The sequence below is a fragment of the Oncorhynchus keta genome, chromosome 4 (genome assembly GCF_023373465.1).
Source record: "Oncorhynchus keta strain PuntledgeMale-10-30-2019 chromosome 4, Oket_V2, whole genome shotgun sequence".
Classification (NCBI taxonomy): domain Eukaryota; kingdom Metazoa; phylum Chordata; class Actinopteri; order Salmoniformes; family Salmonidae; genus Oncorhynchus; species Oncorhynchus keta.
In genome coordinates, this window is record NC_068424.1 from 75,336,570 (window position 1) to 75,359,821 (window position 23,252).

At 44.9% G+C, this 23,252-nt stretch overlaps 1 protein-coding gene across 1 annotated transcript; it reads left to right on the plus strand.

Annotated features, from left to right (window-relative positions):
* Positions 1–17,839: 17,839 nt before the first annotated feature.
* Positions 17,840–21,850, plus strand: LOC118376617 (solute carrier family 25 member 53-like). The gene is made up of 2 exons (XM_035763344.2): positions 17,840–18,877; positions 19,204–21,850. Exon 2 carries the CDS (start codon positions 19,206–19,208, stop codon positions 20,079–20,081), a length of 876 nt encoding a protein of 291 aa, XP_035619237.1. The 5' UTR covers positions 17,840–18,877; positions 19,204–19,205; the 3' UTR covers positions 20,082–21,850.
* Positions 21,851–23,252: the final 1,402 nt, after the last annotated feature.

The following is a 23,252-nucleotide window of genomic DNA, read 5'->3' on the forward strand; positions in this document are numbered from 1 at the left end:
TGTAGGAGAAGACTTGTAGACTATATTGTCATTGTCTGAGAGGAGGAGGGACATTTATGACGAAATGGGAGGTATATAAACCAATGTACATGATATGATTGGTAGAGCTCTCGTAAATAAACGTTTGACTATTGTAGACTGGCCTCTGTCTTTCGTTTCATCAAGAATCTTACAAATTCTTGGTAGCAGACCGAGTAGTTTAGTTGAAGTTTAGTTTATGAACTTTGAGAAGATAATTCTCCTAACACCATCACAAAGCCCTGACCTCAATCCCATAGAAAATGTGGGCAGAACTGAAAGAGCATGTGCGAGCAAGGAGGCCTACAAACCTGACTCAGTTACACCAGCTCTGTCAGGAGGAATGGGCCAAAATTCACCTAGTTTTTTCTGGTAAGCTTGTGGAAGGCTACATGAAATGTTTGACCCAAGTTAAACAATTTAAAGGCAATGCTACCAAATACTAATTGAGTGTATGTAAACTTCTGACCCACTGGGAATGTGATGAAAGAAATAAAAGCTGAAATAAATAATTATCTCTACTATTATTCTGACATTTCACATTCTTAAAATAAAGTGGTGATCCTAACTGACTTAAGACGGACTTTCTACTAGGATAAAATGTCAGGAATTGTGATACAACTTAGCCAAATACATTTAACATTTGTTTATGTAAATTCCGACTTTCAACTGTATGTGCTTATATTCTGATCGTGTGTGACTTCAGCATAAGGTGAATCACTGCACCAAATATTTGATGTTGGAAGTCAGGCCCATAGTGTTTATACTTGCGTACTATTGTTTGTACACATTAACGTGGTACCTTCAGGCATCTGGAAATTACTCCCAAGGATGAACCAGACTTGTGGGGGTCTACAATTTTTTTTCTGAGGTCTTGGCTGATTTATTTTGATTTTCCCATGATGTCAAGCAAAGAGGCACTGAGCTTGAAGGTTGGCCTTGAAATACATCCACAGGTACACCTCCAATTGACTCAAATTGTGTCAATTACCCTATCAGAAGCTTCTAAAGCCGTGACATCATTTTCTTGGAATTTTCCAATGTGTTTAAGGGCACAGTCAACTTGTGTATGTAAACTTCTGACCCACTTGAATTGTGATACCGTGAATTATAAGTTAAATAATCTGTAAACAATTGTTGGAAAAATGACTTGTGTCATGCACAAAGTAGATGTGCTAGCCGACTTGCCACAACTATCATTTGTTAACAAGAAATTTGACTCCAACCTAAGTGTATGTAAACTTCCGACTTCAACTGTACATACAGGCTACAGTTGCATAGTAGGCTATGTGTTTCATCAAATTTAAACGTATGAACTCATTCATAATGAGAAGTTATCAGTACTGGACACACTGGTTGTGTGTGTGGTCTCATACCGACCACAGGTCATTGCTGGTATAGATCCAGCAGGCTTTTTAATTACAGAATAATATTAGGTGAAGAGAGAGAGAAAATAAACAACGTCTGGTGGTGGGACTTACAATTTGTTGCATAATGTAACTTTTTAAAGTGCCAATATTTAGAGAATCAACTCAATTTAATTTTATGAGTAAGGTCTCAGATATTTCTAGATTAACAGAGGGGATTTGGTTAAGTGCATGTCTACCTGACTCCCAAATTGTCACTGAATGGGAAGAGAACTGGATTTGAGTCGCTGTCAGTCTGCCCTCCGAATTCGCTTCAACATTCTGCGTACCCTAGCCAAACACCTTGCATAATGTTAACAATTAACGACCTTATCCATGGAACTTTATTTCATGACGTTGGCCTCTTTGGGTATAGCAAGCCCATCCCCCTCTCCCTGCCTCCCCCTTTCGTCCTTCAACTAGGTTGCTGTGGTCAGAGAGACGTAGTAAATTCCTGAGAATCTCCTCATGGACACACAGTATAGAGAGAGTAGATTTTCATGGAGAACAAAGGAATTCCTTCCACCTCACAGAACTTGAGGTACGAACAAATTTCATGTTCCGGAGAAAGTATAAAAGATTGGTGAAGAATCCAGCTACGAACTGGTCCGTTTGTCACGACTTGGGGAAGCTCATGGGAGACGTGTGGCCACATTACCATAACGCTGTTTATATAATAGCCTCAGATATGAGGTTTACATCTAATTGTTGTATAAGATGAATGAGTGAGTATGATACTGTTTGTAAAATTGTGTCATATGATTTTGGACTGTTTAATTAAGAAAAATACAATTCCCTTTTGATTTGAACTAAATCAGAAGACCGCCCCTGAGCCCAGTTAGGGTCAGGCCTCCTGGGACAGCACTCTTCAGTGTCACATCCTGACCATAGTTTGCTTTGTATGTTTCTATGTTTTGGTTGGTCAGGGTGTGAGCTGGGTGGGCATTCTATGTTACATGTCTAGTTTGTCTAGTTCTATGTTTGGCCTGATATGGTTCTCAATCAGAGGCAGGTGTTCGTCATTGTCTCTGATTGGGAACCATATTTAGGTAGCCTGTTTGGTGTTGGGTTTTGTGGGTGATTGTCCTTGTTACTGTCTCTGTGTTACTTTGCACCAGTAGGCTGTTTCGGTGTTCGTGTTACGTTTTTGTATTTGATTCGTGTTTACTTTGTTTCATTAAACATGGATCGCAATAACCACGCCACATTTTGGTCTGACTCTCTTTCACCTAAGAAGAACCGTTACATTCGGCCCTTCCAAATAAAACCCCCACTCGGGTTTTCGATCAGCAGACCGAGTTTACTTCAATTACAAGATGGCTAAAGGTTGCAGACCATGTTTTTGTCCATTAGAGGGGGAGACAAAGGTTGTAGACCATTGCTGAATCTTAGACTATCGATACCGACAGAATAAGAACAAGTCTTTGATATTAATTACTAGTCTGCAGCTAGGAATTCGGTATCATTGAACGCGGATAACGACAACCCCCGAAATAACCATTCTATAATGAATGTCACTCTGAACAATCCCCTCTAACCACAACCGGGAGAGAGACGACAATTCGACACACTGAGCGTAAATATATATATTGATTGCAATTGTTCCCGAATGAGTGAGCGTTCATGTGCAAATGATTAGCATTTAAATTGTTATAATTATCCCTCTGTTGTGACTTCTTAGTCGACCCCCACTTCCCCTTTTGTCTAACAAGCCACCATGCCGGTTTAACCCACTAGGGCACATTCTCCTATCATTTCATGTAACCACATTTACCTTGTTTGTTTGTTTATGCATTTCTGTGAATTAGTGAGTAATAAATAAATGATTTAAGACAATTGATGTATGGATGACTCAGTGAAGACTGGGTTCGTGCAGATAACCAACAATTTACGACGTTTGGAATGAGACTAATGAGGTAAAGTAAATAATTCATTAATTCAAAGACTAATTGATCAGATACAATATCTGAAACGTTATTTTAGGAAATGTTAACTTTGTAATCTGAATATTTTTCCTTGGTGCCCCGACTTCCTAGTAATTACAGTTACATGATTAATCAGTCTAATCCCATAATAACTAACTACAGAGAATCTTTAATAAACTATCAGTCTTCAGTTAATGATAGTAAAGACACGACATTTACTATAACAGTAGTATTCCCCCATATGTCTACTATCCTGACTATAGGCTAGTAGACTACCTGCGCACACTATAAATAATATAATATAAATAATTATATTGGGACCCTGGAGACCGGGGGCCATGTCCCATGTCTATGTTCTATATACTATGAAGACCCCTTCCCCTCTGCTCCGGGGTTTGGGCGGACCTTGAGCACCACGACGCACAATCCTTCTCCACGCAATCCGTGACCGACATTCACAAGATAATAAGCATAGGCCTATGAAGCTACTTCATTGGAAGTGTAGCGTACATAAAACACCATACCATTACGCACAAATCTGTAAATTCGTTCTGACATATAGGCTGCTGGCCTAGCTGTTACTCTCTAAAATACACTATTGCTCTGTGATGGCATATGCAGGGGATTAATTAAGGATAACATTGTTACGAATTTGAAGGGTGTCTGCGCGCAACTCCATGTCTCATCGCAGTCTGACAACGCACCATGGCTGTTAGAATGGTAATTGCTTTGTGGGTACGGTGTGTGTGTGACGCCTGTTTGAACGAGTGTATTAGACCCCCAACCCTTCTCCCCCACACAACCACCTGCATACACACACAACCCACCTGTCTCTACCTATGCAGTTATTAAAATATATAGATATTATTTTTTTAATTGTTTTGATTATTTGCTTTCTTTTTAATTAACAACAAATCAATACAACAAGTACATGGGGGAAACACAAGTAAAGAATATACAAAGTACATTTGTGCTAGGGAGTAAAATATCACATTACACAGGGACCTTAAGTGACATACACACATTTATAATTCTAACAGCTTTTTTGTTGGCAGAGTATTTAATTGTCTTAAAATATAAACTCAGAAAAAATAAACTTCCCTTTTTCAGGACCCTGTCTTTCAAAGATGATAATTTGTAAAAATCCAAATACCTTCACAGATCTTCATTGTAAAGGGTTTAAACACTGTTTCCCATGCTTATTCAATGAACCATAAACAATTCATTAATGAACATGCACCTGTGGAACGGTCATTAAGACACTAACAGCTTACAGACAGTAGGCAATTAAGGTCACAGTTATGAAAACTTAGGACACTAAAGAGGTCTTTCTACTGACTGAAAAACACCAAAGAAAGATGCCCAGGGTCCCTGCTAATCTGCGTGAATGTGCATTAGGCATGCTGCAAGGAGGCATGAGGACTGCAGATATGGCCAGGGCAATAAATTGCAATGTCCGTACTGTGAGACTCCTAAGACAGCGCTACAGGGAGACAGGACGGACAGCTGATCATCCTCGCAGTGGCAGACCACGTGTAACAACACCTGCACAGGATCAGTACATACGAACATCACACCTGCGGGACAGGTACAGGATGGCAACAACAACTGCCTGAGTTACACCAGGAACACACAACCCCTCCATCAGTGCTCAAACTGTCAGCAATAGGCTGAGAGAGGGTGGACTGAGGGCTTGTAGGCCTGTTGTAAGGCAGACATCACCGGCAACAACATCGCCTTTGGGCACAAACCCACCGTCGCTGGACCAAACGGGACTGGCAAAAAGTGCTCTTCACTGAGTAGTCACGGTTTTGTCTCACCAGGGGTGATGGTCAGATTTGCGTTTATCGTCAAAGGAATGAGCATTACACAGAGGCATGTACTCTGGAGCGGGATTGATTTGGAGATGGAGGGTCCGTCATGGTCTGGGGTGGTGTGTCACAGCATCATCGGGCTGAGCTTGTTGTTTTTGCAGGCAATCTCAACGCTGTGCTTTACAGAGAAGACATCCTCCTCCCTCATGTGGTACCCTTCCTGCAGGCTCATCCTGGCATGACCCTCCAGCATGACAATGCCACCAGCCATACTGCTCGTTCTGTGTGTGATTTCCTGCAAGACAGGAATGTCAGTGTTCTGCCATGGCCAGCGAAGAGCCCAGATCTCAATCCCATTGAGCACGTTTGGGACCTGTTGGATCGGAGGGTGAGGGCTAGGGCCATTCCTCCCCAGAAATGTCCAGGAACTTGCAGGTGCCTTGGTGGAAGAGTGGGGAAACATCTCACAGCAAGAACTGGCAAATCTGGTGCAGACCATGAGGAGGAGATGCACTGCAGTACTTAATGCAGCTGGTGGCCACATCAGATACTGACTGATACTTTTGAATTTGACTCCCCCCTTTGTTCAGGGACATATTATTCAATTTCTGTTAGTCCTGTGTCTGTGGAACTTGTTCAGTTTGTGTCTCAGTTGTTGCATCTTATGTTTATTCAAATGTTTACACATGTTAAGTTTGCTGAAAATGAACACAGTTGACAGTGAGAGGACGTTTCTTTTTTTGCTGAGTTTAGTTAAATTTGTTTTTGCAAGTTAATAAAATGTGGTGTTTTGTGAATATGACCATTGGTCAAAAGAATAATGAAATGAATTACATAAAATGGTTTCAACTTATTTCTATCAAAAGTAAAGAACTTCATAAATGTGTTAAATTATAATCTACTGATGTCTTGCCACAGACATGAGTACAATGCCAAAAAAGATGCAACACTTTGTCAGTGGTCATTACAAAAGGTACAATTTGCATCAGCATATCGATTGTGCTACCAGGGCTGGTAAAACCCTGGATCATTGTTATTCTAACTTCTGCGACGCATATAAGGCCCTCCCCCGCCCTCCTTTCGGAAAAGCTGACCACGACTCCATTTTGTTGCTCCCTGCCTATAGACCGAGACTAAAACAGGAAGCTCCCGCTCTCAGGTCTGTTCAACTCTGATCCAACCAATCTGATTCCACGCTTCAAAATTGCTTCGATCACATGGATTGGGATATGTTCCGCATTGCGTCAAACAACAACATTGACGAATACGCTGATTCGGTGAGCGAGTTCATTAGCAAGTGCATTGGCGATGTCGTATCCACAGCAACTATTAAAACATTCCCCAACCAGAAACCGTATATCTATGACAGCATTCGCACGAAACTGAAAGCGCGAAGCACTGCTTTTAACCAGGGCAAGGTGACCGGAAACATGACCGAATACAAACAGTGTAGCAAGGCAATCAAAGAAGCTAAGTGTTAGTATAGAGACAAAGTAGAGTCGCAATTCAACGGCTCAGACACAAGAGGTATGTGGCAGGGTCAACAGTCAATCACAGATTACAAAAAGAAAACCAGCCCCGTCGCGGACCAGGATGTCTTGCTCCCAGACAGACTGAACAACTTCATTGCTCGCTTTGAGGGCAATACAGTGCCACTGACACGGCCCGCTACCAAAACCTGCGGACTCTCCTTCACTGCAGACGACGTGAGTAAAACATTTAAACGTGTTAACCCTCGCAAGGCTGCAAGCCCAGACGGCATCTCCAGCCGCATCCTCAGAGCATGCGCAGACCAGCTGGCTGGTGTTCCCACATGCTTCAAGAGGGCCACCATTGTTCCTGTTCCCAAGAAAGCTAAGGTAACTGAGCTAAATGACTACCGCCCCGTAGCACTCACTTCCATCATCATGAAGTGCTTTAGGAGACTAGTCAAGGACCATATCACCTCCAACCTACCTGACACCCTAGACCCACTCCAATTTGCTTACCGCCCCAATAGGTCCACAGACGACGCAATCGCAATCACACTGCACACTGCCCTAACCCATCTGGACAAGAGGAATACCTATGTCAGAATGCTGTTCATCGACTACAGCTCAGCATTTAACAACATAGTACCCTCCAAACTCGTCATTAAGCTCAAGACCCCGGGTCTCGACCCCGCGCTGTGCAACTGGGTACTGAACTTCCTGACGGGCCGCCCCCAGTGGTGAGGGTAGGTAACAACATCCCCACCCCGCTGATCCTCAACACTGGGGCCCCAAAAGGGTGCGTTCTGAGCCCTCTCCTGTACTACCTGTTCACCCACGACTGCGTGGCCATGCACGCCTTCAACTCAATCATCAAGTTTGCAGACGACACTACAGTGGTAGGCTTGATTACCAACAGCAACGAGACGGCCTACAGGGAGGAGGTGAGGGCCCTCAGAGTGTGGTGTCAGGAAAATAACCTCACACTCAATGTCCAGGGAGGAGCGAGGAGAGGGATGGAAGCTATACTGTTACTGTTACATTGGCTAAAGTGTCTATAAGAACATCCAATAGTCAAAGGTTAATTAAATACAAATGGTATAGAGGGAAATAGTCCAATAATTCCTATAATAACCTCAACCTAAAATGTCTTACCTGGGAATATTGAAGACTCATGTTAAAAGGAACCACCAGCTTTCATATGTTCTCATGTTCTGAGCAAAGGAACTCAAACGTTAGCTTTCTTACATAGCACATATTGCACTTTTACTTTCTTAATATAATAATATTTATATAATATTATATAAATATATAATCGTAGTACTTCCCTGGGACGGGGGAAGGTCGGTAAGAAAATCCACCGATAAATGTGTCCATGGCCGTTGTGGAACGGGGAGGGGTTGTAATTTCCCTCTAGGTAGGTGCCGAGGAGCCTTGCTCTGAGCACACACTGAGCAGGAGGAGACATAAAATCTCACGTCTTTAGCCAGTGTGGGCCACCAGTATCTCCCTCTCAGACTCTGCACTGTCCTCTTGATACCAGGATGACCCGAGGAGGGAAGAGTATGAGCCCACCTAATCAGCTTGTCCCGGACCACCCTCGGCACGAGCCGGCCCTGACCGTGAGGCCCTCTCTATCTCAGCATCTACCTCCCATACCACTGGTGCCACAAGACATGACGGTGGAATGATGGGAGTTGGCTCTACTGACCGTTCCTCTGTATCATAGAGGCGAGACAGTGCGTCAGCTTTGGTGTTTTGGGAGCCTGGCCGATATGTGAGGGTAAACTGGAACCTAGTAAAAACATGGCCCATCTAGCCTGACGTGGATTTAGTCTCTTAGCTTCCCGGATGTACTCGAGATTACGATGGTCAGTCCAGATGTGAAAAGGGTATTTAGCCCCCTCAAGCCAATGTCTCCACACCTTCAGAGCCTTGACTACAGCTAACAACTCCCGGTCCCCCACATTATAGTTTCGCTCCGCTGGGCTGAGCTTGCTCAAAAAGAAAGCACACGGGTGGAGTTTGGCACACCCGAGCATTGGGACAGCACGGCTCCAACCCCAGCCTCGGACGGACGCATCCACCTCCACTATGAACGCTAAAGAGGGGTCCGGATGCGCCAACACGGGCGCATTGGTGAACAGCTCCTTCAGAGGACTGAAAGCTCTGCCCGCCTCTGCTGACCAGCGCAAGCGCACCGGTCCTCCCTTCAGCAGTGAGGTGATGGGAGCAGCCACCTGACCAAAACCCCGGATAAACCTCCGGTAGTAATCGGCAAACCCTAAAAACCTCTGCACTTCTTTCACCGTGGTCGGAGTCGGCCAATTACGCACGGCTGTAACGTGATCATCCTCCATCACCAACCCGGAGGTGGAAATACGATACCCCAGAAAGGAAACGGACTGTTTGAAAAACTCACATTTCTCCGCCTTGCAATACAGGTCATGCTCCAGTAGTCGCCCAAGTACCTTACGCACCAGAGACACATGCTCCGCGCGTGTGGCAGAATAGATCAAGATGTCATTAATGTACACTACCACTCCCTGCCCGAGCAGGTCTCGGAGAATCTCATCTACGAAGGATTGGAAAACGGCTGGAGCATTCTTCAACCCGTATGGCATGACACGGTACTCATAATGACCAGAAGTAGTACTAAATGCGGTTTTCCACTCATCTCCTCCCCGGATACGTACCAGATTATACTCGCTCCTCAGGTCCAGTTTTGTGAAGAATTGCGCCCGTGAAATGATTCCATTGCCGTAGCGATGAGAGGTAGTGGGTAACTAAACCCCACTGTAATGGAATTTAGACCTCTATAATCAATACCCGGACGCAGACCTCCATCCTTCTTCTTCACAAAAAGAAGCTTGAGGAGACGGGTGATATGGAGGGTTGAATATACCCCTGTCCCAGCGATTTGGAAACATATGTTTCCATCGCAACTGTCTCCTCCTGGGACAATGGATACACGTGACTCCTAGGAAGTGCAGCATTTTCCAGAAGGTTTATCGCGCAGTCCTCTCGACGATGAGGTGGTAATTTGGTCGCCCTCCCTTTACTGAAGGCGATAGCCAAATCGGCATATTCAGAGGGAATGCGCACGGTGGAAACTTGGTCTGGACTCTCCACTGTAGTCGCACCAACGGCAACTCCTATACACCTACCTGAACACTCCTCTGACCACCCCTTAAGCCGTACCTCCTAATTCCATAGGGATAGGAACAGGGGGGCTGGGGATTGGAAACGACAGGACCTGATCTGAACGCCCGCGAGCAGTAAGAAATAACTATATATACAGGGGGATGCCGGTACAGAGTCAATGTGTGGGGGCACCGGTTAGATGAGGTAGTATGTACATGTAAGTAGAGTTATTATAGTGACTATGCATAGATGACAACAGAGAGTGGCAGTGGTGTGGAGGGGAGGCAATGTGAATAGTCTGGGTAGACATTTGACTAGATGTTCAGGAGTCTTATGGCTTGGGGGTAGTAGCTGTTTAGAAGCCTCTTGGACCAAGACTTGGCGCTCCGGTACTGCTTGCCGTGTGGTAGTAGAGAGAACAGTCTATGACTTGGGTGGCTGGAGTCTTTGACAATTTTTAGGGCCTTCCTCTGACACTGCCTAGTATAGAGGTCCTGGATGGCAAGAAGCTTGGCCCCAGTGATGTACTGAGCAGGAATCAGGAGGATGGAATTATGGTCAGATTTGCCAAATGGAGGACGAGGGAGAGCTTTGTATGCGTCTCTGTATGTGGAGTATAGATGGTCCAGAGTTCTTTTCCCTGTTTACAAAAATACATAGACCGCCGCCCCTTGTCTTAACAGACGCCGCCGTTCTATCATGCCGGTACATCATATAACCAGCCAGCTGTATGTTGATGTTGTCATTGTTCAGCCACGACTCAGTGAAGCATAAGATATTACAGTTTTTAATGTCCCGTTGGTAGTTTAATCTTAAGCGTAAATCGTCGATTTTATTGTCCAAAGATTGCACATTTGCTATCAGAATTGAGGGAAGTGAGGGTTTATTCAATCGCCTTCGACTTCTCACCAGGCAGCCCGCTCTCCCGCCTCTCTTCCTCCACCTCCTCTTCACGCAGATCACGGGGCTCGGGCCTGTTCCCTAGAGAGCCGTATATCCTCCTCCTCCTCTTCACGCAGATCACGGGGCTCGGGCCTGTTCCCTAGGGAGCCGTATATCCTCCTCCTCCTCTTCACGCAGATCACGGGGCTCGGGCCTGTTCCCTAGGGAGCCGTATATCCTCCACCTCCTCTTCACGCAGATCACGGGGCTCGGGCCTGTTCCCTAGAGAGCCGTATATCCTCCTCCTCCTCTTCACGCAGATCACGGGGCTCGGGCCTGTTCCCAAGGGAGCCGTTTATCCTCCTCCTCCTCTTCACGCAGATCACGGGGCTCGGGCCTGTTCCCTAGAGAGCCGTATATCCTCCTCCTCCTCTTCACGCAGATCACGGGGCTCGGGCCTGTTCCCAAGGGAGCCGTATATCCTCCTCCTCCTCTTCACGCAGATCACGGGGCTCGGGCCTGTTCCCTAGAGAGCTGTATATCCTCCTCCTCTTCACGCAGATCACGGGGCTCGGGCCTGTTCCCAAGGGAGCCGTATATCCTCCTCCTCCTCTTCACGCAGATCACGGGGCTCGGGCCTGTTCCCTAGAGAGCCGTATATCCTCCTCCTCCTCTTCACGCAGATCACGGGGCTCGGGCCTGTTCCCAAGGGAGCCGTATATCTTCCTCCTCCTCTTCACGCAGATCACGGGGCTCGGGCCTGTTCCCTAGAGAGCCGTATATCCTCCACCTCCTCTTCACGCAGATCACGGGGCTCGGGCCTGTTCCCTAGAGAGCCGTATATCCTCCACCTCCTCTTCACGCAGATCACGGGGCTCGGGCCTGTTCCCAAGGGAGCCGTATATCCTCCTCCTCGGGCTCGTCAGAGTCGTGAAAGAAGAAAAAGGATTCTGCTAGTCCGTTGTGAGTAATCGCAGTCCTGATGCCTAGAAGTTATTTTCGGTCATAAGAGATGGTAGTGGCAACATTAAGTACAAAATGAGTAAAAAAAACAAGTTACAAACAGCGTAGATAAACAAACAAAAAAACACAATGGGTTGGGGGCACGTAAGACGTCGGCATTCTGCTCCGCCGCCATTTCAGAACCAATATTCTAAAAACAAAGACCTTTTTTTTTATACAATATGTCCCGATTATTCCATATATAATATCTGTGTTGAGAAAAATTATGCTTATAAATTAAGGACCATGACAAGAACCTGCTGATGAAAAGCAGAGAGTTTCACTGGAACTTTGTCTATTTTAATTGCAAACCAACATGAAGTTAAAGCTGCAACAGTTTTCCTAATGTAATGGGTACAGTTTCTCCACAGAAAGTTGAAAAGCATCTGGTCTATCTCCTTGCTTATTTTACTGTTAAGATATAAAGATAGAGCGCCATATGTTAGTCCTAGAGACACCTTCAGCCTTGGTTATTAGGACTCTATCTTTTAAAGATAAGTCCCTCTGTAGCCATTGATTTAGTCTTCTGTTTTTTTAAATAAGAGGGTTAAAATTGAGTAAGCCTCTAGACTTCTGATCCTTTGTAATGGTTATGCCTAAATATGTAAGTTCTTCTTTTACTGGAATACCGTCATATGAAGGTGTCACACAATCTTTGACAGCCATGAGTTCACATTTATTAATGTTAAGATATAGACCAGACGCTTTGGAAAAGGATTGTATCACATTAATCGATATGGGAATCTGACTAGCATCTTTCAGAAAAAGTGTAGTATCGTCAGCCAGCTGGCTTATAATAATTGATTTACCAGCGATGGAAATACCTCGTACGGGACTATTATTTACAGAATAAGATAAGATAACCTTGCCTAATTCCTCTCTTTGACTCAAATCTAGGTGAGGTGCCATGTTTCAGTTTGATAGAGCTGTTACCATCGTATAGAGTCAATAGCCTTACAGAATGGGAGTGGACGAGGAACTGATGATCTATTGTGTATTTAACCACACCGGCAACTTGGATGCAATAGGTGGTTTCCTTCTGAAAATAATGAGTGGCACAACCTCTTCCAGATCACAATAGGCCTACTAGGATATTATGTTTTCATTTGGTTATTATGAGCTAAAAGAGAAGTAAATTCTAAAACTGCAGGCATTTCAACGGTGGCGCCCACAGCAACAGGGAGCCAGGGAGACCAAACCCCCTACTTTAATTTTGAACTACAACTGCGACTTTATTCTCAAAATTTTGACCTGATTCTTAAAATTACATTTTGAATATATTCTCGAAATATTGCCACTTTATTCATAAAATTTTATTTGGACTTAAGCCTACCACCCCCCCACTTTTTCCAATTTCTGCCTGAAGACATACCCATATCTAACTGCCTGTAGCTCTGGCCCAGAAGCAAGGACATGCATATTCTTTTTACCATTTGAAGGGAAACACTCTGAATTTTGTGTAAATGTGAATTGAATGTAGGAGAATAGAACACCATAGATCTGGTAGAATAAAATACAAGGAAATTAACATTAGTTTTCTGTTTTTATTGTTGCTGCATCATCTTTCAACTGAACAAGAACATCCAGACATCCAGATGGGATTCTGGGGTTTGAATGGAGAACATAAGATGGCAACAGTATTTGAAAACAGTTTCAGAAAGATATCTTCAGGAATGAGTGAGCTACATGACATTGAGCATGTAGTCACCCAGGTGTCCCACACAAGGTGCCCAAATGTACCCAAGTGGCTGAATTGGTACAGTGATACATTGAAGTAAATGACTATATACAAAATACTCAAATGCCATTCTAACATACCCCCCCACAAAAACAAAACAAAAAAATGAACATTTGAAACATTTTCAAATAACAAGGGTAAACTATTTACACACATTCAATGTATAATGTACAATATTGTGAAGACCCTCAGTCCTCTACACAATATTGTGCTTCTGATGCCATGCCCAATAGCAGTCTCTTTCTGCTGTAAAGCAGAGGGTTACTGAACAGCTGGTGCAGGTGATGGGGCATTTCCTGTGACAAAGGACACAACGACGTCTCCCTATTGTGCCCTTTTTGCCCTGAGGCACATTCATGCCTGCAGAGATGAATCTGGGCAGGTGAACACTACTGGTTGGAGCAGAGGGGCCAGGCGTAGAGGGGACAGAAGGTGCTACAGTAGACTTGCTGCAGCTAGCAAGCTCATGGATGAGCAGCTCCCTGAAGGCTAGCTGTGAGATGGGGGGATGTCCACAGCTCTGAGCCATTTCCTTCTGGAGGATGAAGGCGTTCACCACAGCAATGTCAACTAAATGATAAAAAAAATGTCTTGTACCACTTCATTGTCTTGTGGAGAACGTTGTAGTATCCAATAAGCGCATCTGAGAGGTCTACACCTCCCATGCTCTTGTTGTAGTCTTTGATTGCTTCAGGAATGGGGACATTCTTGGTGGTCCATGCCCCAGCAGCGTCCTTCACACGCCTGACGACGTGATCTCCACTGAAGGACTTGTGGATACTGGAGCACATGACCACCTCTCTGGTGTCCATCCACTTCACAAAGAGCAGGCCATCTTCACGGATCCATCTCATGGTACCCCGCTCAGCCCGCATAGGCATGTCATTCACCTTGGTTTTTGGAAAGCCCACTCTATTGGGCCAAATAGTGCCACAAGCCCACACATCCCGCTTCCTCAGCTCTGTAAACAGGGTAGGGCTTGTGTAAAAGTTGTCCACAAACAGTTTGTAGCCCTTCCCCAGCAGTTGAAAATCTAATAACTGCATAACAGAATCATAACTAAGTCCCTTACTGGTCACAAAACTGCTCTTCCCCTCATAAACAAAAAAACTGCATGTGTATGCACACACCGAATCAGCCAAAACAAACAGTTTGTAACCCCATTTAGTGGGTTTGTTGCGCATGTATTGTTTTAGGCCAATTCGGGCTTTTGAAGCTACCATCCTCTCATCGATGGAAATGTTCTGGGCAGGCTGAAAATAGGTTTTGCAAGCCTCAACGATGCTGGGGTAGAGAGGTTTTATTTTGCACAGCCTATCAAACCTAGCTGTGCCTCTCTTCTTCTCTTTGTCCTCATCAACTTCTGGGTCACTGATATGAAGCGCCCCTGAGATTGTCATAAACCTTTTGCATGATATGACCGTGGATGGGAAAGGCAGTTGATAGAGGGAAGCAGTTTTCCAGTAGTCTTTCAGGGATTTTAGCTTCACAAGACCCATGTAAATGACCATTCGGTGTGCGAGTTCATTAGAACGTGCGTCGAAGATGTCGTTCCCATAGCAACGATAAAAACATTCCCTAACCAGAAACCGTGGATTGATGGCAGCATTCGCGTGAAACTGAAAGCGCGAACCACTGCTTTTAATCAGGGCAAGGTGTCTGGCAACATGACTGAATACAAACAGTGCAGCTATTCCTCCGCAAGGCTATTAAACAAGCTAAGCGTCAGTACAGAGACAAAGTGGAATCTCAATTCAACGGCTCAGACACAAGAGGCATGTGGCAGGGTCTACAGTCAATCACGGACTACAAGATGAAATCCAGCCCAGTCACGGACCAGGATGTCTTGCTCCCAGGCAGACTAAATAACTTTTTGCCCGCTTTGAGGACAATACAGTGCCACTGACACGGCCTGCAACGGAAACATGCGGTCTCTCCTTCACTGCAGCCGAGGTGAGTAAGACATTTAAACGTGTTAACCCTCGCAAGGCTGCAGGCCCAGACGGCATCCCCAGCCGCGCCTCAGAGCATGCGCAGACCAGCTGGCCGGTGTGTTTACGGACATATTCAATCAATCCCTATACCAGTCTGCTGTTCCCACATGCTTCAAGAGGGCCACCATTGTTCCTGTTCCCAAGAAAGCTAAGGTAACTGAGCTAAACGACTACCGCCCCGTAGCACTCACTTCCGTCATCATGAAGTGCTTTGAGAGACTAGTCAAGGACCATATCACCTCCACCCTACCTGACACCCTAGACCCACTCCAATTTGCTTACCGCCCAAATAGGTCCACAGACGATGCAATCTCAACCACACTGCACACTGCCCTAACCCACCTGGACAAGAGGAATACCTATGTGAGAATGCTGTTCATCGACTACAGCTCGGCATTCAACACCATAGTACCCTCCAAGCTCGTCATCAAGCTCGAGACCCTGGGTCTCGACCCCGCCCTGTGCAACTGGGTACTGGACTTCCTGACGGGCCGCCCCCAGGTGGTGAGGGTAGGCACAACATCTCCTCCCCGCTGATCCTCAACACGGGGGCCCCACAAGGGTGCGTTCTGAGCCCTCTCCTGTACTCCCTGTTCACTCACGACTGCGTGGCCACGCACGCCTCCAACTCAATCATCAAGTTTGCGGACGACACAACAGTGGTAGGCTTGATTACCAACAACGACGAGACGGCCTACAGGGAGGAGGTGAGGGCCCTCGGAGTGTGGTGTCAGGAAAATAACCTCACACTCAACGTCAACAAAACTAAGGAGATGATTGTGGACTTCAGGAAACAGCAGAGGGAACACCCCTATCCACATCGATGGAACAGTAGTGGAGAGGGTAGCTAGTTTTAAGTTCCTCGGCATACACATCACAGACAAACTGAATTGGTCCACTCACACTGACAGCGTCGTGAAGAAGGCGCAGCAGCGCCTATTCAACCTCAGGAGGCTGAAGAAATTCGGCTTGTCACCAAAAGCACTCACAAACTTCTACAGATGCACAATCGAGAGCATCCTGGCGGGCTGTATCACCGCCTGGTACGGCAACTGCTCCGCCTCAACCGTAAGGCTCTCCAGAGGGTAGTGAGGACTGCACAACGCATCACCGGGGCAAACTACCTGCCCTCCAGGACACCTACACCACCCGTTGTTACAGGAAGGCCATAAAGATCATCAAGGACATCAACCACCCGAACCACTGCCTGTTCACCCCGCTATCATCCAGAAGGCGAGGTCAGTACAGGTGCATCAAAGCTGGGACCGAGAGACTGAAAAACAGCTTCTATCTCAAGGCCATCAGACTGTTAAACAGCCACCACTAACAGTGTGAGTGGCTGCTGCCAACACACTGTCATTGACACTGACCCAACTCCAGCCATTTTAATAATGGGAATTGATGGGAATTATGTAAATATATCACTAGCCACTTTAAACAATGCTACCTTATATAATGTTACTTACCCTACATTATTCATCTCATATGCATATGTATATACTGTACTCTACATCATCGACTGCATCCTTATGTAACACATGTATCACTAGCCACTTTAACTATGCCACTTGTTTACTTTGTCTACACACTCATCTCATATGTATATACTGTACTCGATACCATCTACTGTATGCTGCTCTGTACCATCACTCATTCATATATCCTTATGTACATATTCCTTATCCCCTTACACTGTGTATAAGACAGTAGTTTTGGAATTGTTAGTTAGATTACTTGTTGGTTATCACTGCATTGTCGGAACTAGAAGCACAAGCATTTCGCTACACTCGCATTTAACATCTGCTAACCATGTGTATGTGACAAATAAAATTTGATTTGATTTGATTTGATTTGATTTTGATTTGATTTGATTTGATTTGAACCCAAAAATATCTGAAATGGCAATGGGCTTCCATCCCTCTTTCTTGCCCGCCTGCTTCTTAGCACCATACTTGTTTGTGTTCGACACCAGGGAATCAACAACTGCCGAGGTGAAAAACAGCTGAAAAAGTTGCATGGGGCTGTACTTTGAAGTCATGTCCAGCTGAGGTCCTGTTGGCCTCTTCAGTCTGAATACTGGAGGTGTAGGCAACACATCCTCCTCCAGCACAGAGTGCCAACGACCCACCTCCTCTCTGATTGCAGGTTTAGCCCTACCCCACCTCCCTTCTTTGTCACAGACTTCACACCTTGCAGGGCGGGGGTAGGTGTGGAGCCGGCAGGGGTCCGGCTAGATGATCCAGCTCCTTTCAGTGGGGGCTCCCAATCAGAATCAGAGGGACTGGGACTGTGAAATAAAGACACAGAAACACAGATTATATTAGAGTAGGGAATGTAAATCACTCAGGTGAGGTTCAGAGGCAAAGGGAAAGCCATGTGGCCAACAATAACTTTGACTTTGCTTTTACAGCTTTACTCGCCATAATTACTTCAATAAAAGAGCGGGAAATTATCTTGACTAAATACTGCGTCGCGCAAAGAAAATGGCTCCTTCTGGTAGAAATTCCAATGGCGAATGGCTGCGTTGCGCTCGAGTTTCGGTCAAGAGCTGGTCTTCCCTGATACAAAATGTGTCGTTTTATGCATAAAAACATGATTTAATCGAACAAAGCAACCATTTATTGTGAAGATTGGACCTTTTGTATTGCCAAAATAAGATCTTCAAAGGGAATTGATTATTTTAGTGCTATTTCTGGCTTTTTGTGTCGCTAATGGTTGGATGGAAAAAGCTTGTAATACTTGTGTGTGTGGCACGCTGTCGTCAGATTATTGTAAAATTGCTTTCGCTGAAAACCATTTAAAAAATCTGACACGGTGGTTGGATTATGAGGAAGTTAAGCTTTTAAATGATGTTAGATACATGTATTTACAAGAAAGTTTAACATTACGAATTGTGCATTTAGTATCTTTGCGCTATGCTATTTCACCGGATGTTAGCCTATATTATTGTCGAAATATTGCCACTTTATTTTCGAAATATTGCCACTTTTTTAAAGTACATCGCCTCACCTCGCCCTTATACCTATTTAAGCGATCCGCCTACAATCCTCTCTTCTGTGACAAACGCTCCCTGCACGACATTAATTGATACGTGATGCTGTCCAATCGACGGAGACCAGTCGTAGAAATCCATCCAATGGTCATTCTAGGAGGGGCGGGATCCTCAACCCGGCAATGACTAGATTGACAGTGTTGAAATTAATTATTTTTAACCCGATACAACGCACATTTATTTTGTTTATATTTTCCCAATCGTTATTTTGGCCTTAGTCATTTTGACTGACAGTTTAAAAGAAGCGAGGTCGTTAAGGGAAATACGATTTGTTTATTTTTTGTCTAAATGTGTTGGTTTCATTTCGCATAAAACTGAATTTCTTGTAAATGCTTGCGATGGATTTGCAATCTGCAGATTGACTGATTCCGACTAGGCTAGATGTAAAACAACACAATCATCTGTGGGCTAAACAGTCGTTTTAGGTGTTCTGGTAAGTAAGCTAAAACGTCTTGAAACTGTTGCTCAATAAATGTATTCTTATGTGTAATTTTATCGTAGAAGTGATTCATTAGTACATATAGCTGATGAGCAAGTTTAAAGGTAGTTGATACATTTTGGATGGTGAACAGTTGTTTTTTCCACAAGCTATTATTCTAAAGAGATCTTTGATTATTGCAGTGTTATTAATGTGTTTGTTATTCATAGATTAAATCGAGTATTATAATAGGCTGTATTTGTATGATTGTATTGTTCTAGTCTGCATCTGTCTGTCTGTATCCACCCTGATCATCAATATGGTGCATCTTGTTCTCTCAGTGATGGGGCGGGGTCCTGGACATAACCATGAAGCCCACAGGAAGAACACTATGGTTTGGCTCCCCAGCTTCCTGCATGGTGGGACTTCCAGCCTGGTGTCCACTCTCACCACCTTCCCCATCTACAAGATCGTGTTCCGCCAGCAGCTTCACAGCACCGTAGTCAGCCAGGCGATAGGCCAACTCAGGAAGGAGGGTTTCCTGAAGCTCTACAGGGGGGTGGTGCCCCCTCTACTGATGAAAACCCTGAATGGGACACTACTTTTCGGGATACATGACACTTTCCTCCACTGTCTCTCCTCTATCACCAACCCCTGCGGTGTCATCCCTCTCCCCACGTTACCAGCTGTGGCCGGGCTCGGCACAGGCATCGTGGAGGCCTTGGTGTTCACGCCATTTGAGCGTGTGCAGAATGTGTTGCAGAACGGGGGCAACGACCGCAGCCTGCCCACCCTGAGGAGTGTGTTGGCCCGGCTGGGGGCAGAGAGGCTGGGGTCGGGTTACTACAGAGCTTTCATCCCCATACTGGCCCGTAACACCCTGGGAAGCTGCATCTACTTTGGTCTGAAGGACCCCGTCAGTGCTGCTCTGAGGGAGAAGGGGCTTCCTCCTATGGCCTCATCCTTCCTGTCAGGAATGATAATCAGCTCCATGGCGATCAACCTGCCCCTGTATCCTCTGTCTGTGCTGGTGGTCAACATGCAGGCTGGGATGGTGGGTGAGGCAGCGGGGGTGAGGGGGAGCTGGAAGGCACTGTGGGAAGGTCAGCTGAAGAGGAGCGTCCCCCTGCTGTACCGTGGAGGTTCCCTGGTTATCCTCAGGAGCTGTATCAGCTGGGGAATCACAACAGCCATCTACGACCAACGCTCCGCACACTGACACACAACATCTCATTGCTCCATTCCAGACAAGGTCTGCGTCACAAATTGCACCATATTCCCTTTGCAGTGCAATTTGGGAAGCACCCAGGAAGAACTTCTCGAACTTTCTCATCTCTCTCTCTGTCTCTCTGTCTCTCTGTCTCTCTGTCTCTCTCTCTGTCTGTCTCTCTCTCTGTCTCTCTCTCTGTCTCTCTCTCTGTCTCTCTCTCTGTCTCTCTCTCTGTCTCTCTCTCTCTGTCTCTCTCTCTCTCTCTCTCTCTCTGTCTCTCTCTCTCTGTCTCTCTCTCTCTCTCTCTCTCTCTCTGTCTCTCTCTCTCTCTCTCTCTCTCTCTCTCTCTCTCTCTCTCTCTCTCTCTGTCTCTCTCTCTCTGTATCTCTCTCTCTGTATCTCTCTCTGTATCTCTCTCTCTGTATCTCTTTCGCTTTCTCTCTCTGTCTCTCTCTCTCTGTATCTCTCTCTTTGTCTTTCTCATCTCTCTCTTTCGCTTTCTCTGTCTCTCTCTTTCGCTTTCTCTGTCTCTCTCTTTGTCTTTCTCTTTCTCTCTCTCTTTCACTTCCTCTCTCTTTCGCTTCCTCTCTCTTTTGCTTTCTCTCTCTCTCTCTGTCTCACTCTTTCTCTGTTTCTCTCTCGCTCTCTCTCTCTCTCTTGTCCTTCATCTGCCTGGTGTGAAACCTGAGTGATGGGTGGTCACCTGGTAGGCATGCACCATATTGCGCACATCCACTAGAAATTATGAGCAGTTAAGTCAAGATCAAAGGAGCAAAGAAGAGAAGAGCAGGAGAGGAGACCACTTTTGTCTACTGAAATGGTACCCTTGGTGATGACTCCTTGGTGATGACTCCTTGGTGATGACTCCTTGGTGATGACTCCTTGGTGATGACTCCTTGGTGATGACTCCTTGGTGATGACTCCTTGGTGATGACTCCTTGGTGATGACTCCTTGGTGATGACTCCTTGGTGATGACTCCTTGGTGATGACTCCTTGGTGATGACTCCTTGGTGATGACTGCTGATGTCTTTTGGAGCTGTTCTGTTCAGGAATGCAGCATGGTCTCAAGGATGGTCCAGCAGTTGCAGTTGGGCACCACTTTATTAGTCAGGCCATGCACATTTTATTCAATGTTTAAAAAGTGAACAGGAAAACTTTTAATTTGACAGATTTCTATTTTGTTTTTGAGGGACAGTCGGTAAACATTTAATTAAATTTTTATGGCCTCAATCATCAAAACTCTCTCTGATATCATGTTTTTATGAGCCAAAGATTACTGTGCAATTATGTTTAATGGTTCTATTTCTCTCAGGTGCCTCACTGTGTCCTATTTTAAGTCCTGAATGGATCAAAGCCTAGGAGATCCAGTTATGTTCAAGGTGCTCTAACAAGTTTCGTCAAAATGGGCTTCAATATTTAAATGAACTGCGTGTGGATCAAATGAGATATGTATCACTGTCACGTTCTGACCTTTATTTCCTTGGTTTTGTCTTTATTTAGTATGGTCAGGGCGTGAGTTGGGGTGGGCAGTCTAGGTTTGTCTTTCTATGTTGGGCTTTTGTGTTCAGCCTAGTATGGTTCTCAATCAGAGGCATGTGTCGTTAGTTGTCTCTGATTGAGAATCATACTTAGGTAGCCTGGGTTTCACTGTTGGTTTGTGGGTGTTTGTTTCCGTGTGAGTGTTTGTCGCCACACGGTATTTCGTTTTTCATCACATCGTTTATTGTTTTGTATTTCAGTGTTCAGTTCGTTTTTAATAAATCGTCGTGAACACTTACCACGCTGCTTCTTGGTCCGATCCTTACTCCTCTTCAGACTAAGAGGAAATCTGCCGTTACAATCACTCAGTATAGGCCTACCCTTCTATTGTCTTATACCTGGATACCATTACCAACTTCCCTTTCTCACAAAATGGACTATAAGTGTATCTATTCTAATGTATTCTATTCTACTCTGAGAGGAATACTTGAATGATAATGTTTTATTTCAGCTCATGAAATATGGAACCAACACTTTTACATGTTGCATTAACATTTTTGTTCAGTATATATCCCTGAGCATTAATACATGTTTTATCAAACCACACTTGACTTTCATCTTGCAAGTTATTCTTAATATGTGTTTGCATTTTATACTAAACTTCGTGCTGAGGGAATTCTCTTCCTGTGACGAAGATGCTTCTTGCATTGCCCTGTAGGCTATGCTGTATATATCCACAAGGTGGCGCTGTGGTATCGATTTCTGATTTATCAAACGAACACTGCACAAGATTGTTCCCCCTGAAAGTCTCAACTCATAGATTTAGCCTGGCCAATGATATCCCTCTTCTGGATGGATTGGGCCAATGCCGTAGCTCAGATTGGTGTCCATGGCGGTGTGAGAAAGGGCGTGCTTTCCCTATTTAAGCCTACACCCAGACGTTGTACCTGTAACGGACATTCTCACCGCACATCCCCGTACCAGGTAAATATTGGTAGCTTTAGTAGACAAATTATTCAAATTCCATCTTGTTATCTCCCTCTGTTTGTATGTTAGTTTATTGATGCCACCCCACGTTGCCATGGTCGTCTAATAACGTTATTCTGATGGGTGGTGGTGTTATTATGCAATTCTAAGCATTTTGTCAGACGTTTTTAAAAAATATATTTTTTTTTAGACCGAAGGAAGGGACTGTCGGTTGTAGGTTGTATTTGCAGGTTGTATTTGATTGTCAGCAAAGAGTAGTCTATAGACTATTGGCTATTATTAGGCTATATGATTTAGTGTTAGGCTATTTGAGGATTTATTTTGTTGCTGTGTTGACAGCTCTGCAATGCATGCATTTAATGCGCCTGCACCCCTACACATCATTCCAACTAGGCTATTAAACGTGTCTGTGTTTAATTATTGTATGGTTAGGCTAATTGTCATCATCATAGTTATATAAAATAGTTACAGTCCTTGGTGTGATGACATGCCGAATATATTTACATTTTTTAAATTGTCGCACTGTTACCTAAAGCCCAATCAATGCATGTGATGCTGACGGCGCAATGCCATGGTTCTAGCCTACAGTCTGCTTATAGATTGGCGGTTCATCGGGGTGCGGTTTTATGATAAAAACATGTTCTACCGGTGAGCTCAACATGCCTTAACATAACAGATCCGTCAAATTATCTTATTTTTACTGAAGATGGCGT